General features: G+C 42.4%; 1 protein-coding gene across 1 annotated transcript in view; it reads left to right on the top strand.

Annotated features, from left to right (window-relative positions):
• The first annotated feature begins 2838 nt into the window (after positions 1 to 2838).
• The window catches only part of AR (androgen receptor), a 163283-nt gene continuing 148012 nt past the window's right edge, over positions 2839 to 18109 (top strand). Inside the window, exon 1 of the mRNA XM_060002616.1 lies at positions 2839 to 4745. Within this exon, the coding sequence (XP_059858599.1) occupies positions 3211 to 4745 (1535 nt within the window). The 5' untranslated portion in view covers positions 2839 to 3210. The remainder of the gene's footprint in view (positions 4746 to 18109) is intronic.

The raw sequence follows: 18109 nt of genomic DNA, 5'->3' as shown, positions 1-18109 counted from the left end.
TGATATCCCTCCATCCCCACCCTCTATGGAGTGTAGATACCCACCCTCCATATCCACCTCCATACCCACCTTCTACGGAGTGTAGATAAGAAGACAACTCATGTCAGTCACAGCACTCTAAATTGTCAGTGTTTGAAAGACTGTCAGGTTCAGCTTCTATTTCCTTCCCTTCCCATTTCACAGAGCAAGAAACCGAAGCTTATGTAGAGGAAGAGATTCATTGTTAATCTGTAGACAAACTTCTGACTTTGAGACCTATGTTATTTCCATTTCACTTTCCTGCCAGCCCAACTTACTTAATTCCCTTTGAGGAACCCTTGTTAAAAGCTTTGGTGGAACTAAAGGTTTTGATGACTATTTAAATAAGGTTTTCAAAGTATCTGTGCATTTCAATTACATATTCTTGTTTTCCATGACAATAAGGAATTGAGAATTAGCCCTGTTACAATTTGACGTCTCTACAAATAAGACTGCTTCTTTACCATAAGGAGTATTTTGTGAGATTCTTTACCAACAAAGGGTGTATATCTGCGATATGTTCAGGCAGGGGTGAAATCATTAAAATCCCAGAAGATAATTTTTCACCTCCTCAGGTGAAAAGCTCCTCATGCTTCTGGAAGTTTCATTTATAGCCCTTTTCTAAGTTCTCTTGACATTGATGAGTCTAGCTAAAATAGCAATAAGATGGAAGACTAGTTTAGGTTCTACTAAAGTGGAACATAGAACAAATTATGTCCTTGCTTCAATGTCTTCATCTGGAAAATAGAGCAGATCATGCCCACTCTTCCCTGCCTTTAGTATTAAGTTACTTCCTTTGGTCATGGTAAGTAAATTCCCATTATGCTTGGCTGTGAACAAGATAAGATTCTGTAGAAACCTGTAAAAAACAGAACAGGCCCACATGGAAAAACTCCACTTGTCCTCTGGGACAGACAGACCCTGCCCAGATCCAGAAGTCTAAGGAATTTAAAAGCTAGGGAGGCCCAGGGACCCTGCTGATACCAAGGGACACCTCTTTCCCTATAGATCTCCCCTTTCACTTTCTCTACTCTTCCATTCCCAACTGCCTCTCCATCTTTATACAGGGAAGATGAGACCTCTTCCAGAAAAGAACAGTTGCAATAGCCCACATGACCTTCCACTCCTGGTTGTCTACTAAGAGGAAGAAAAGCGGACCTATATAGGTTCCATTCCTTGAATACTGCAGTTTGCAAGCTTAAACTATTCAAAGGCAACTTGGAAAAGCAAGTGCCTGTATATAAGCAAATGTCTGCAAAACCCTGGACAAAATCAAGATCTCTATGTACATGACAAGTGTTTCTAGAGTTTACGTGTTTGCCTGCTTTTCTGGGTGATTTTCCTTTGTACATCGGGATAGATGATAAGTGTGTGGTAAGAAGCAATTCCAGACAGGAAAAAGGGAAGAGAAGAGGATAGAGATTACCTTTTGTTCCCAGGCAGAGGGTTCCTAGAGCAACTGATACAGTGCCACGAGGCCCAATCTACCCCTATGGAGAAATTTGAAATGTTTCAACAAGTATAGACTGGCTTGGCCATTGCTTGTTCCTCAGTTTGTAGGAGATCCTCCCGTCTGCGCTTTTCGGTCTGCCTTCCCTGAACATAGTCCCTCGCTGAAGGAGATCTATTTCCTCTATACTTCTATTGCCCTTTCCCACTCTCTCCCCCCTCCCACAAGTGCACAGGGTCTGTTTTGAAATTGGACTTCAGAATCAAATCTGGCAAGTATGGTCCTCTGAGAGTTTGGTGGCCCTGTCGTCAAAATAAAGCTCCGGGTTAAAGCTTCAGCCCCGATGCTTAAAACCTGGTCCAGGAAAGCAGGAGGTAGTCGGGGAGCTGGGGTGCTCCTGGGCTAGAACAAGCCTCTCCTGCCCTCACCCACGCTGCGATAGCACCTGTTTCTCCAAAGCCGCCCGGCTTTAGTGGACGGGGAGGGGAGGGGAGAAAATCAAAGGGGAGGGGAGGGAGAAAGGAGGTGGGGAAGGCAAGGAGGCCGGCCCGGCGGGGGCGGGACCCGACTCGCAAACTGTTGCATTTGCTCTCCACTTCCCAGCGCCCCCTCCGAGATCCCGGGGAGCCAGCGTGCAGCGAGAGCCAGAGGGTCCGGAGCAAGCCTGGAGGCAGAGGAGGCGACGGAAGGAAAGCGACCGAGCTAGCTGCTTCAGTGTGGGACAGGAGCCGAAGGGACGCACCGCGTCAACCCCAGCCGGCTCTGGCGACAGCCAACGCCTCTTGCGGCGCGGCGGCTTCGAAGCCGCCTCCCCGGAGCTGCCTTTTCCTCTTCAGTGAAGTTTTTAAAAGCTGCTGGAGACTCGGAGGAAGCGAGGAAAGTGCCGGGTAGGACTGACGCCTGCCTTTGTCCTCCTCCCCTCCACCCCGCCCCCCCTCCAGGGTCTCCTGTCCTGCTGCTGCCTCCGCCTTCTCCTCGCAGCCCCCTCAACCCCCCTGCAGTCAGCCCAGCGCAGCCAGCCCGAGTTTGCAGAGAGGTAACTCCCTTTGGCTGCGAGCGGGAGAGCTAGCTGCACGTTGCAAAAACGGCTCTGGGGTGCCAGGAGACCGGGGAGCCGCTTCAGCACTGCAGCCAGAATCTGGCTGGTTAGGCGGTAAGCAGGGCAGACCCCCAGATTCCTCTTACTCCCTCTCCACCTCCCCCTGCACGCCGCTTCCCCCTCCCACCAGTTTGTGGGGCCAGAGATCAAAGGATGAAAAGGCAGTCAGGACTTCAGTAGCCTCCCCCCAAAAAGAAAACAACAACAACAACAAACAAAACCCCAACCAAACCCAAACAAACAAAACCGAATAGCAAAACCCAAAACAAAACAAAACAAAAAGAAAATAACCTGGTTCTTATTTGCACCTGCTTCAGTGGACACCAAATTCAGAAGGCAGAGGGTTTTCCTCCCCACCCCCCTTCAAGATTTGAGCATCTTTTGAATCTACCCTCCAAGTATTCAGGAGCAGATTGTGAGCCTACCAGGGAAGATCGTGTCCAGCGCGTGTTTCCTCTGCACGAGACTTTGAGGCTGTCAGAATTCTTTGGAGTTGTTACTCCCGCAAGTTTCCTCTCCAGGAGCTTCCCGCAGGTGGGCAACTAGCTGCAGCAACTACGCATAGCAGCCTGTTGAACTCTTCTCAGCAAGAGAAGGGGAGCAGGATAAAAGAATTGGGTGGAAGATTCACCCAAGCTTAAGGATGGAGGTGCAATTAGGTCTGGGGAGGGTCTACCCCCGGCCGCCGTCCAAGACCTACCGAGGAGCTTTCCAGAACCTGTTCCAGAGTGTATGCGAAGTGATCCAGAACCCGGGTCCCCGGCACCCTGCGGCCGCGAGTGCAGCACCTCCCGGCGCCCGTTTGCAGCAGCAGCAGGAGACCAGTCCCCAGCAGCAGCAGCAGCAACGGCAGCAGCAGCAGAGTGAGGATGGCTCTCCCCAAGTCCAGAGCAGAGGCCCCACAGGCTACCTGTCCCTGGACGAGGGACAGCAGTCTTCACAACAGCAGTCAGCTCCCGAGGACCCCCCGGATCGTGGCTGCGTCCCAGAGCCAGGAGCTGCCTCGGCAGCCGGCAAGGGGCTGCAGCAGCCGCCGCCAGCACCTCCGGAAGAGGATGACTCAGCTGCCCCATCCACGTTGTCCCTGCTGGGCCCCACTTTCCCCGGCTTAAGCAGCTGCTCCACCGATCTTAAAGACATCCTGAGCGAGGCCGGCACCATGCAACTTCTTCAGCAGCAGCAGCAACAGCAGCAGCAGGAGGCGGTATCTGAAGGCAGCAGTAGCAGCGGGAGAGCGAGGGAGGCCACTGGGGCTCCCATCTCCTCCAAGGACAGTTACCTAGGGGGCAGTTCGACCATCTCGGACAGCGCCAAAGAGTTGTGTAAGGCAGTGTCGGTTTCCATGGGCTTGGGTGTGGAGGCATTGGAGCATCTGAGTCCTGGGGAGCAGCTTCGGGGGGATTGCATGTACGCCCCGCTCCTGGGAGGTCCACCAGCTGTGCGTCCCACTCCTTGTGCCCCGTTGGCTGAATGCAAAGGTTCTCTGCTGGATGATGGCCCGAGCAAGGGCACCGAAGAGACTGCTGAGTATTCCCCTTTCAAGGCAGGTTACACCAAAGGGCTGGACAGTGAGAGCCTGCGCTGCTCTGGCAGCGGCGAAGCAGGGGGCTCCGGAACACTTGAGCTGCCATCCGCCCTGTCTCTGTACAAGTCTGGAGCACTGGACGAGGTAGCAGCTTATCAGAGTCGCGACTACTACAACTTTCCGCTAGCCCTGGCTGGGCCGCTGCCCCCTCCGCCGCCTCCGCATCCTCATGCCCGCATCAAGCTGGAGAACCCCCTGGACTATGGCAGCGCCTGGGCGGCCGCGGCGGCACAATGCCGCTATGGGGATCTGGCGAGCCTGCACGGCGGGGGTGCAGCAGGACCGGGCTCAGGCTCACCCTCAGCTGCCGCCTCCTCTTCCTGGCACACTCTCTTCACAGCCGAAGAAGGCCAGCTCTATGGGCCCTGTGGCGGAGGCGGGGGCGGCAGCGCAGGCGAGGCAGGGGCTGTAGCCCCATACGGCTACACTCGGCCACCTCAGGGGTTGGCGGGCCAAGAAGGTGACTTTCCCCCACCCGATGTGTGGTATCCCGGCGGCGTGGTGAGCAGAGTGCCCTATCCAAGTCCAAGTTGTGTCAAAAGCGAAATGGGCCCCTGGATGGAGAGCTATTCTGGACCTTATGGGGACATGCGGTAAGTTTCTCCTCCTAAAAATGTCTTTAAGCCTAGAGTCAGTCCTCTCCTCCCCACGCAAACGCTCTGTTCTTGGGCGAGCTGAACAAGCTTCCACAGAAAGGGCCGCCCTAAATCTGGAGCCTTTCCCTGGACTACCAAAGATTCGACCTTTGCGCTCTGAACCCCCACTGTGTGCTCCAGTCCCCACCACTGTGAGCCCTGGGTGCTGGTGCAAGCCCTTCCAGATTCCTTGACAACCCCCGCCCCCCACCAGCCTCCAAAAATCTTGCCTGCCACTTGGTACTCCATGTCCCGCTGACTCCAAATTTAAATCCAATTGCAAGGGCCATCTTCCGAAATAAAGCCCTTAAGCCCTCCACTACTTCTCCTTCTCCCCGCCCCCAAATCAGAGAACCTGGACAAGAAATATGGGCACTTTCTCCTCTTAAGGTCTGTTAGGGATTGCCCCCCTGGCCTGTGGCTGGTCTTGGCAGGTTAGAGGCAAAATAACTGACCCAAGCTTTTCTCAACCCGCCTCCTCCAAAGAGATGAAATGGAGTATGGGATTACGGGAAGAAGGTGGTCTCTGGGTTCTGAGGGCCGCTGTGTGAAGAAGGAGTGAAGTCCCTTTGTTGGCAACAAAGAGGACTTGCCCCAGGGTTGGAGGTCAGGAGAGAGACTCCAACCAGGCAAGATTAGAGCAGGCAAAGGTAGGGGAAAGCCAAATGACCCCTTTCCCCGTAAACAATGGGCAAGATTTGCCCTCACAGGTTGACAATGTTGGAACTAGATGGTAGTGTTGGTTTTCTCTTGTAAAGTGTTTATTTTCTCTATGGATTACAACAGATCCACAGTTCCTACTTTGAGTTTGCATTAGCTCTATAAAGAGGAGAATGTTCTTTTAATGAACAATTTAACCAGACTTGAGTCTGACTTACAAAAGTGTTGGGAAAAAAGTTTAAAGGATTTCCTGCTATTCCAGTGTGCATAGAAATCTGCTTTTGTGAGATTAGGGTTTACAAAAGGAATAGGGCTTTTCAATATATTCCTTCATTTTAAGGACATACTTGCATTTTAAAACATGATATGTTACCTCTAACAAATTAAGTAAGAACTGTTAGGGACCTATGAGCCTTAATCTTGCCCAATAGTTTTCATTAGGACATGAGAAAAGTGGCGGTCAATTTCATCTTGCGTGTTAAAAATTCTTACTTACCACAATTGAGCACTTTGGAGACCACATTAAAGATTTTTTTCCTAGCAAACTAAGATATTAGTTTATTCCCATGAGGGAGGGAATATTGACTGAGGAACTAACTCCTCAGATCTGCTGGGTGCTGATGTCCTCATGGATGTTGATGTCTTGTTCCATGTTTCTGTAGCTATTTTCTTTACCTGTGACTTTTCAAAATTTGTTAGACTTAGTATCTTTGTTTGGAGACTTAAATCCAACAATTTGCTTCCTTTCACTGATGCTTCTGTTCTTGGAAGGTTGATAGCACAGTGTTAGAAAAGAAAGAGGAGGATAGGATTTCATAAAATATTATTTTCTGGGTTACTGAAGAAACAGCTTCTAACCAGGCTTTATATTTTTTAGGTTCTTAAGGTTTGGCTTACAGGATTTTCAAAGGCTTCATTTATATTGTCAGTCTTTTCTAGTTAATTTGAAGTTTGTTTTTTTTAAAAATTTTTGCAATGTGGTTATACTGTGGGACAAAAGGTCTTCATTTCATAAGAACAGATTTATTTGCTAGAGTATATATTTTTTCCTAGGGCGGTTGCTAGTCAGCGGAGCTCTCTTCTACTGTGAAATATTTTTCTTTTGGCGGGGTTGGGGGGAATGTATAAGGTGCTTCATGACCTACCCAGTCACTGGAACCGTCCTGTCCCTCTTCTGTATGCCTCCCCCAACACCCAAGTAACTCAGTTAACAGGGAGGGGGTGAATGATTCCACATATTTGTTAAGAGATGTGTGTGTGTTCGAAGACATAACCTGAAATTTTCAGAAAGTGGCTACAGAGAGCTTTTAAATAGCTCTTCCCATCAGGTGTGCAGTAAGCTAGGGGATTTTATCCCAGGTCTTAATGGAAAAACTTCTCTATTTCTAAAACCTGCATAAATTAATGACCTCAACTAGTGAGACATTAGCAGTACCCGAATAAAGTACAAGATTATTTAATCTTTCCTGGTTTGTGATTGCTGCACTAGTTATAGGAATCTAGTGAAAGGGAAAACTGGCATTCCTGTCTTGTGTGTTGACAAAGATTTTTCATTTCTAGGACAAAGAAAATCCTTGAATCAGGTTTTTGAAAATTTATCAATTTCATCAGAATTCAACAAATCCCAATCTAAAAGTTGGTATTTTCTTACTTTCTCTTTCTTTCCCTCGCTTTGTAGGGCCACAGTTTGGTGAAAGGCAAGGAATTATTTTAAGCCAAAGCTAGAGCTTCCACCCTCTCTGTATTGCATGCATTATATGCCAACTTTGAGTTAAAAATCTCAACATTCTAGAGACTTTCAATAATCTGTTGGATTACTCCCTTTTCTGATTGTGTGTGTGTGTTCATACACGTTATTTAATTGTAGGTTTTTTTTAACTTAATAACTTCTGGAACAGCTCTGTGTTCTTATGCATCTACAATATTTCTGCCGAGAGGAGAGAGGCCTAAGGTGGTCCATTAATTTTTATTTTTACTTATTTTAGCATGTGGTATGAGCAGAAGGAATAATAAAAAGTGATAGGGCTTGTGTGAAACCCTGATAATATTTTATGGAGCTGTCTTCCACCAAGAACAAATAAGACTACAACTTTGTTAATTGACCACTGTCTCACTTGACAGAAGTAGGGCCCTTTATATCCCAGCAAACAGCGTAATAATATGACAAATATTTATTCTTGGGAGATGAGACCAAGGAGAGCCTGTTCAGGAATTAGAGTTGGCGTTTAAATAAATTATCCAGATGCAAAAAGAACATTTTAATTTTTCTCTTGATAATTTGTTCTGGTCTTCATAATAGGTAGTATTTTAGTAGTGCTTTGAAATTGGCAAATCCTGCCTTTCTCCATTAGTTGTTTCAAAAGAAGTCATTTTATTAACTCCCCTTTCCATCTCCTCTCCTCTCCACAGTTATCAAGTCACTTTTTATGACTATATTGCAAGGAGCAGTTTGTCTTTTTTGTAAATCTGAGTTTTGCTTTGGGAATGACGCTCTCTGTCCATAGGCCTTCAGGGTCAATATGTTGGAAAGAAGCATCCTTTCTTCACGGTCAGTAAATAACTGGTGAGTTCTGTCTGGGTACCAGTAATCAGAACCCGAGGACCATATAGCCACACTGGGTGGTACCCCATTTGAAAATATGTGCAAGATGTAGTGATAGAATTCTTCTCTTGGTTGTCCACAGAGTATCTCTCTCATCTTGGCCAAAGGTTAACATCAGTGAGAGACATTTTTGAAGACGCTTGCAGCTTTCCTGTTGCAGGGTCACTTAAGGGAGCTTTCTTGCCAGTGCTAATTTTGCCTCATCAGACGTCCATTCTTTTTACGCTGTAAACTTTGATATTAATATATTGAATTTGCTGGCACATTTCATTTTCTTTTTTAAACGTTTTACCTCCCTGTAGTAATTTTCTCATCTGGTATACATATATGTATTTAAACCAAACAATTCTTTGGTCTCCCGACTCTTACTTGTACTGTGGCTGCTCTTGGTGGGATTATGTGAGTTGGAGTTAGGGACATGGACAATTTTATTATTATTGTTATTTACTGTGATATCAAGACCACCAGTTTCATTCAGAACTGTGCTAAGCAGAAAGCAGAATGCCAGCTGGTTGTGGTAAGCAAGGGGCTTATTTTATAACCAAACCTGAAATCATGATTCTGAAAAATAGAAAGCAAATAAAAATCAAGTTTTGTGAGGTTGGTTTGAGAGGGAAAAGGAAACTTCTCCCCATCCCCTACCTCCACCATTTTCTCTTTGTCCGCAGCTTCCTTAAGTGCTGCCTGTCCCCGATTTTCTTTCTTTCTATTCCTTTCATGCTTTTGATATTGGAATATAGACTTTTTTTTCTACTTTTCAGGATATTTTTTCTCATTACACCTGTGGCATGCTCCTAAAGAATTTTTTTTTAATCTGGAGAGTAACAGATCAGATCAACCTCAGCACCTTTCTTTTAAGGCTAGATAGATGACTTGAAGAAATTGCAAAATGAATAGCTGGGCTTTTTTTACCTTAAGGTTAGAGCCTGATTTAACAGTTGCTGAGGGAGCTGAACTAGATGGCTTGAGGACTTGGTGATTTAATGAAGTATTTTGCTGGCTGCTGTCTCTGTCTCTTGTTCTCTGTCTCTCTCTGTCTACTGGCTATTTTGGCAACGTTTTCTCAAAACCTGAGAATAACTGGACCCTCTCGCCTCTGAGACAGCTCTGTCTGGGTCAAACTTCTGCAGTGCTTTCACAAGTAGTACCTGATCTATATGCAACGGTGCTTGCTAGAATTGTCTGGCTGAGCTAATATGGTGATGCTATATGTGAATTAATCATTTTAAAAAAAGAAAGGTATTGAAGAAATTATTCAACCTCAGAATTTGCCTGCCAGCATTACATCACGTTCTGAGATGTTGAACTCAGAGTAAGTTATCCTCATCCTAGGCACAAAGTTGACTTTTTTTCCCTCGTTGCTTGTAAAGCTCCATACAGTTATCAGTATTGGTTGGCATTTGCCATATTGAAGAGAATTATGAAATCTCATATTTATATAGCACTCTTTTCAAAGAAAAGACCCAGCATCTTCTGGTTTATTCACTAGCACTCATGTAAGTTTGAGTAAGCCAGGAGGGTGCTTAGTGTACATCCCTTTGCTAGTTGAGGGAGTAGAAGTTGTTGCATTTTCTATAGCATTTGTTTACCATAGGGAAACCTCTCTAGAGTGGCACTTCCCAACTTTTTTTCTTGAACTTTCCCACCTGACAGATGATGTTTTAGATTTTTGCTCAGTAAGGGCTACTTTTAGTGACTGCTGCTGTGATTTATGCACAGCTCCTTGCACACTCATGAATGCTGCCATCCCTTCTCTCTTACACCAATTCCTGTTGCCAACCTACAGGGCAGAGCAGTGTTGAGAGTGGCTCATCTAGATAAGCATATAGCTCTAAAGTGCTGGTTACTTGAGAATGCTGCCAATTTAGATCATGCAGTACCTGAGTTTTATTTTTTTAATCAACAGCTTTATTGAGACGTAATTCACAATATATAATTCACCCATTTAAAGTATACATACAATTCAATGGTTTTTATTATATTCAGAGTTGGGCAACCATCACCGCAATCAATTTTAGAACATTTTAATCACTTAGCAGTCAAACCCCACCCCAACCCTGAGCAACTATCAACCACCAGTCTACTTTCAGTCTCTATGGATTTGCTTATTCTGACATTTAATATAAATGGAGCCATGCAATACGTCACCTTTTGTGACTAGCTTCTTTCATGTAGAATAATATTTTCAGTGTTCATCCATGTTGAAGCACATCTCAATACTTTCCATTTTATGGATGTACCTCACTTTATCTATCCATTCATCAGTTGATGGACATTAGAGTTACTTCAACCTTTTGGTTATTATGAATAATACTGCTATGAACATTTATGTACAAGATTTTTTTTATGAACATGTTTTTTAATTCTTTTGGGTACATACCTAGGAGTGGAGTTTCTGGGTCATATAGTAACTCTGTGTTTAACCTTTTGAGGCACTTCCAAACTGTTTTTAAAAGTGGCTACACCATTTTACAATCTCACCAGCAATGTATGAGGGTCCTATTTCTTCACATCCTGCCAATACTTGTTATTGTCTTTTTAATTATAGACATCACAGTGGGTGTGAAGTGGTATGTCAAAGTGGTTTTGATTTGCATTTCTCTAATGACTAATAATATTAAGCATCCTTTTATGTGCTTATTGACTGTTTGTATATCTTCTTTGCAAAAAAGGTCTTTGCTCATTTGTAATTAGATTATTTTTCTTATTGAGTTGTAAGAGGTTTTTTTTTTTTTTTTGCGGTACACGGTCCTCTCACTGTTGTGGCCTCTCCCGTTGTGGAGCACAGGCTCCGGACGCACAGGCTCAGCGGCAATGGCTTACGGGCCCAGCCGCTCCGCGGCATGTGGGATATTCCCGGACCGGGGCACAAACCCGTGTCTCCTGCATCGGCAGGCGGACTCTCAACCACTGCGCCACCAGGGAACCCCGAGTTGTAAGAGTTTTAAAAAAATATATTCTAGATAAAAATCCTATAAGAAATTACAATTTGTGAATATTTTATCACATACTCTGAGTTGTCTTTTCACTTTCTTGATGGTATCCATTGAAGAACATGCTTTAAAAATTTTGAAGTCCAATGTACTTTTTGTATGTAGCTTGTGATCTTTGTATCATATCTAAGAAGGTTTTGCTTAACCCAAGGTCACAAAGATTTACACTTAGCTTTCCTTCTAAGAGTTTTATAGTTTTAGCTGTTAAATTTAGGTTTTTGATCGGTTTTGAATTATTTTTTATGTAACTATCTAGTCACCACAGCACCATATGTTGATTCTTTCCCTATTTAATTGTCTTGTCACCCTTTGTGTAAAATTAGTTGACTGTAAATGTTTTTTCTGGACTCTGGGCTATATTACAATACATTGATCCTATACCAATACCACGGTGTCTTAATTACTGTAAGTTTTTAATAAGTTTTGAAATGAGGAAGTGTGAGTCGTCCAATTTTGTTCTTCTTTTTCAAGATTGTTTTTGACTATTGTGGGTCCTTTGAATTTCTATATGCATTTTAGGATCAGCTTGTCATTTTCTACAGAGAAGCCATTTGGGATTCTGCTAGAGGCTACATTGAATCTGTAGATCAATTTGGGGAGTGTTGTCATCTCCACATTAAGTGTTCTGATCCATGGCCATGGAATGTCTTTCCATTTATTTATGTCATTTTCACTTTTTTCAACGTTTTGTAGTTTTAAGAGTATAAATTTTGCACTTCTTTTGTTTAATTAGTTCCTCAATGTTTTAATTTTTGATGCTACTATGAATGGAATTTTCTTAATATCCTTTAAAATTGTTCATTGCCAGTGTATAGAAATATAACTGATTTTTGTATATTGACTTTGTATCCTGCAACCTCGCTGAAAGTACCTGAGTTTTGAACCCCTCTGGGACTTAAGAGGCAAAAGGTTTCTGCTGCTGTGTTGAAAGTTAAAGCATACTTTGTTTCATCCTGTATGAAGACTGCATAAGGACACTGTTCTCAGTTTTCCTCAACTGTGAATTAGAATTGGTAATGCCAGCCCCTTCCTGGATGAATAGAAGAGTGTCTCTAAAATTTTCAGGTCTTCAGACAACAGTAGAGAAGAAACATATTAATAAGGTTTATGCAGTTAGTAGTCCTCTTTTTAGTATTTGGATTTGGGAACTACTAGCAAGGGGATGAGGAATAATAATTTCTATGCACTAAACTAACATGAAGAGGTAACAGATGCAAACTAAGCCAAAGAAATCACTAGTTAGTTGTATTTGGCTTATGTTTAGGTTTGTGTAAGCAGCTGGAGTCATAATTTTATGTTTTTATATGTTGTCCTTTAGACAAGGTAAATGCCACCACTCCTTCTGGTGTGTATTTGTAGATGAAGAAGTGGTCCATTTACTCTCATATAATTTGGGCTTCTTTTCAGGGGTGTACTCTATAACCATAAAGAAGAGATAAAATTTACCTATAAAGGGATTGAACTTTGGTCTTATTAACACTCTAGGCTAAGGGTCATATCTAATCAGCTATAGCTATTGTGTCCTGAAAATGGTAAGTGAACGACAGGCCACTGAACAAAATGTCCTCTTGTGACGTAGTTGTCTTTAGAGATGACCCTAATAAAGTGAGTTTTAAAAAGTATTCATCAATCAACCACTTTTCATTAAACACCTGCTATATGCCCATCTGTGTACTAGAGAGAGATCAGGGTAAAGGGAACACAATTCAGGGAGAATCTTGAGATCACTGCCCTCAAGGAGCTTATAGCTATTAAAACAAAAATAAAAACAAAACAGAATGGCAACACCATGATGCCAGTATGATGAGATGCTGGATTGTATGGTATGTATTTTTTAAATGCAGATATCCAAAAAAGAAATGGATCAACATAGGTGGAAGTGGTCAACAATATTATCTATGGCTGCTTTTTATCCTTATGGATGAGGTTGGGACATGATTTAACTCAAGCAATAGATTATACGTCTTGATGAATATTTCAGATACCAGAAGGTAGTATTTCTGGAAAGACAATGAAGAGTGAACTCAAGGGGTTGGAATCTATTTCTCCTTTTTCAACAGTGCCACCCCAGTCAAGTCAGTTACTAGTTACTTTCTCATTTTTGGCTATATTTTTGCACTTTCTGGGAACATGTTTTGATGTCTTTGACTATACAAGTCTGCAATATATGGGGAAGTAATTAAAATTGAGGGTGATTAATGGGTCTAAGTTTGGCGTGAGAGCCAATAAAGATGCCCAGTGTGGTGGTCAGATCAAGAATTATCATTCTGAGAGGGAAGACATATGGGAACATATGTTTATGTATGACTGATTCACTTTGTTATAAAGCAGAAACTAACACACCATTGTAAAGCAATTATACCCCAATAAAGATGTTAAAAATAAAAAAAAATAAAATAAAAACTGGCAAAAGAATAAAGCATTTATCCAGCCAAAAAAAAAAGAATTATCATTCTGCTCTCAAGTTTTCCATTGATCATGGTGGCTTGCTTTGAGGTTCTGTATAAATGGGTTTTCAGGGTGTTGGTTAAGGGAGAGAAGCAAAGAGCACAAGTCAGACAATTCTGGGAGTAAGGGGAACATGAAAACTTTTTTTTATAAGGCCTTTGCTGAATTAGATGATGTAGCTTTAAAATGGCCAACCCCTTAATTATGGGTTCTGTTTTGTGCAAATTGAGTGTGTTCCTTGCTTGTGGAAGTGTAGTCTTACTATCTGGCCGCTAGGGGGACTGCAAGTGTCCTGTGACAGGGTTTCCCTGGAAATAGTTGGCCTCCTTTGGTGGATTCAACATGTCACAGGATAACTTGAGCCAGAACAACCTAGTACCAGACAATAAATAAGCTACAGTGGTACTTAGTATTTTATCTGGGATGTTCTTTTCCAAAGTTCAAAACATTTTTAGTAGCACTATTTGACTCTTTGACAACTTTTTCTGAATGTAGCACAGGGAACAGTGACATTGGACATATTCCAGTAACACTTTACAGTTTACAGAGTTGTTTCATATTCCATTATTGCATTTCATCCTCTTTTCTACTGTATACAAGTAGCCAGGTTTACTGTGTTTTAATATTCTCCATACTATTATAATACTGTCATTCCCATTGTAAATATTATGTTCAGAGAAGTTAAGTGACATGTCTAAAGTCAAACAGCCTCAAGGTGGCAGAGCTGGGATTTCAGCCCCACTCTTTGTTCCTCAAATCAAGTGCTCCTTTTTTATCACACAGGTCACTCACCTCATAGATAGGAAATAGGAGAGTCAGAGAGGCAAAATAACCTTAACTAGTATCAATAGAAATTCATGAAGCTCTTAAGGCTTCTGGGTCTTTTATCCATTTACTGGACTGATGGATTGGCTTGTGTGGGCATTCAAGTTGCCAACAGTCTTGCCATCTTACTTTATAGACTGCATTTATTCGACAAATACTTACTGAGCTTTTTACATATCAAATTCTATGCTAAGCACCTATGACACAGCAATGAACAAGGCAGACAAAAATTCCTCCCTTCATGGAGTTTACAGTTTAATGAAAGGAGACATGTAGAATATATCTGATGGTGATAAATGTCATGAAGAATAATTTAGCAGAGTGTGGGGAATAGGGATTGATAGTGGGAAGGACTATTTTATATCTGTTGGTCAGAGAAGCCCTTACTGAGAAGGTGATATTTGAGCAGAGACCTGAAGGAAATTAGGAAGTGAACAATAGGGATATCTGGAGTTAGAATATTCCAGATACAGACAACCACAAGTAGAAAAGACCTGAGGCAAGAGCATACTTTGTATGATGGACAATAGCAGAGAGACCTGTATGGCAGTTTAAGTAAATGGAGAGTGATAAGAGATGAGATCAGAGTTAATAAGGGACATCTCAGGTCTTCCTTAGGACTTTGGTTTTTACTCCGATATGGGGAGTCATTGGAAGATTTTGAATAGAGGATTAACATGATTTGACTGATATTTTAACAGATTCTCTTCTTCAGAACATCCACCACTCTTTGATATTTTATACATTTGTTTGTTTACTGATTGTCTGTGTGGAGAAAACACTGTAAGAGCAAGGCGAAAGCAAGGAGATGAGGCTACTGCAGTGATCCAGGTAAGAGATGATGGTGGTTTAGACCAGGGGTTATTGGTAGAGGAGATGAGAAGTAGCTGGATTCTTGATGTGTCTTCATGGTAGATCCTACAGCATTTACTGACAGATTAGATACTCATTGTGAGAAAAAGAGAGAAGTCAAGGCTGATTGCCAAATTTTTGATCTGAGCAATTTGAAGAATGTGATTGCCATTTACTGAAATGATGAATATTGTAGGTAAAGCCGGTATGTGTGTGTGGGTGGGTAGGAATCAAGAGTTTGATTTTTGATGTATAAAGTTTGAGTTATTTGGTGAACATCTTGTTGGCTTCTTCTCAGTTTTCATGCAGTGCCCTTAGCTTTCTGCTTTTCAAGGAGATTAAAACCTTAGAGACCACCTAGATCTTTGATGCCCTCTCACTTCTCCCCTTTTGCTTTATAGGGGCCTAGAGAGGAGTGGAGTCTTGTCTAGGGCGAAACAACAAGCTGGCAACGTAACTAGAGCACAAACTCAGTTCTCCTGGATTCCAGCTTGGTGCTTCTTAGCGTTATCCTGAGACCTCATTTTGGGGGTGGTGTGAGTTTCTTCTTCTTGCCCAAACCTTAAACCAGGTAACTAAACTAAATAATGAATAAAAACCTAGAACACCACGCAAAGTGGCTGCTGCCTTCAATCGAACCAAAATATTGTTATTATGTTTTTACTGAACCACACACCAAAATAATTTATCCATGAAAAACACAGTAAGTAGACTTGTAAAGGCCACTGAGCTTTGATCTAAGCTGAAACTTACAGAGATCTGGAACATAAATGGCCTGAGATTGTAGGATATTAGAGTCTATGGAACGTGGCAAACCATCTTGTCCAGTTTGGTCATTTTATGAATGAGGTGCCTGAGGCAGAGAGATGGAAAGGAATTTGAACAAAGTCACACAAAAAGCTAGTTTCTTTTAGTCAGAGCCTATTCTGAGGGTTAGCTGTCTGTTGCTCCTTTGGAAAATTCTATGTTGGAAAAGTGATTCCCCACTCAGAACAAAGAATTATAATAGCAATAATAATGATAGCACTTACTATGTGCCAAATTTTGGTGCCTTACATGGGTTAACTAATTTAATTCCCACAAAAACCTTGGTAAATAGTCCCAGAGAGGTTAAGTGACTTGCCCAAAGGTCACACAGCTAGGAAGTAATAGAAGTCTGGCTTGTAACTGCGAGGTTCTAATCACTGTTTAGTACCAACAGCTTCTCAGATTAGCTAGTCATTCACCTCTACTGTCCCAAAAGACTGGTGACTAGGGTGACCTCATTAAGCACTGACCCTATATCGTACACTGATCCTCACAGAACACCTGAGTTCCTGGAGATTAAAGTGGAGGTGGAGGGACATAAAGGGGGTGGTGGGAAGAAGTTGATCATTTACAATAGGGATTGGAAAGCAGAACTACAGAAATTGTTGAAAAAGGCCTGGAGATTCCAAGGTGGTTGAAAATCTCAACGCCCACTACAAACATGGGCAATGCAATGCCTGCTTAAATAGGAAAGAAACCAAGGTAAGAAAAATAAAATGGCTGATTTCTTGAAGTCAGGAACTCTTTTATGTGTTTTACATGTGTTAATTCATTTAATTCTCAAAATAACTCCCTGAGGTAAGTAGGATTATCATTTCTATGTTACTGGTGAGTGAATAGGAACAGAACAATTAAGTAACGTGCCCAAGGTTATAGAACAAGTAAGTGAAAGAGACTATATTAGAATCTAGGTAGCTCTGCTCCTCAACTTATATTATTTTCCACTACATTTAGGGAAAGGAGTGCTATTCATATTATAGAATTTTTTTAATGCAAAAACATTGTGCCTGAGCTTCAAACATTGAGCACCTCTTGTCCTTAAAATACACCAGCTTCTTTTAAGGACTCTTAGAAGGAAAGGTACTTATCCAAGGGCACATGGTGAGTAATTAGTAGAACCAGAGTCTGAACTCGAGACTCCAGACTGCCAAACCTCTTTGCATTTTATCACTCTGTTTCCATTTTCACACTGACTTGTCTCCCTTTATTCCTCCTTCTATATCGCCCTGCCTCTCATTTTTTAAAAATTAACTTTCTGCATCAGCAAGATTGGACAGAGAATGGGAGAATGATCAGAATCCATGTCCTATCAGGCATTGTCAAAAGGAACAAAAACGTAAGGAAAAAATGTCAGCATATGGGATTTGCCCTAAATAAGAAGGCGAACTTCCCAGTATGAGAAAATGCTACCTCTGTTCTTCTAGCCCAAATTGGTTGTGCAGGATTCCATAGGAAGTCATGAATATGATTGTCAGATGACTTTTTTGTTATTGTGGAAATGTAAGAAGGCCACTATGAAAGTCTGCTTCTCTCCAGATTTTTTTTAAGGAAGGTGCAATCTTCCCACTCATATAAGTGATAACTACTTAGGAATTTCTTTTGAAAATTGGCAGTACATAAGAGGAAGCATCTTTCCAAAAGTGTCATATTGGTCTACTTCTCTGAAGCATTGTCCAACCTCTGATTAGATGATGAGGTCTCATAAACTGAGAGTTGGGAGTAAGATGGAAACTCCTTTGATGTTTGGGTGCAGAAAGGATTCCAGAACATGTTTTGAGTCTGTTTACTTTACCTACCCCTCCTTCCCTTTCATCTTTGTTTAAAAATACAAAGGTTAGCAAGTGTGTAGTCTGAGTTTCCAGTTGTTCATTTGAAAAATCTGTTTGATCAGGCGTTTAAATAAAAAGGACCAAATTATACTGAGATATTTCAGTCACCAGCTACCTAATAATAAACCAAAAACCTTAACCATACTCGTATTTTTGTATGTCATTTTCTTTGGACACCTGCTAAGCATTGTTGAGGTGCTAGATTGACTCAAAATGTGTCATCATCAGAGATGATCCCACAGTGTCTGGGAAAAGCTGCACTGGAGGCTTTGGGAATTAAGGTAGTGAAATGATGTGTTGTTGTTT

This window comes from Delphinus delphis, chromosome X (assembly GCF_949987515.2).
Source record: "Delphinus delphis chromosome X, mDelDel1.2, whole genome shotgun sequence".
Taxonomy (NCBI): domain Eukaryota; kingdom Metazoa; phylum Chordata; class Mammalia; order Artiodactyla; family Delphinidae; genus Delphinus; species Delphinus delphis.
Note: the sequence above shows the minus strand (reverse complement) of the source record. Positions and strands in the feature narration are given on the sequence as shown.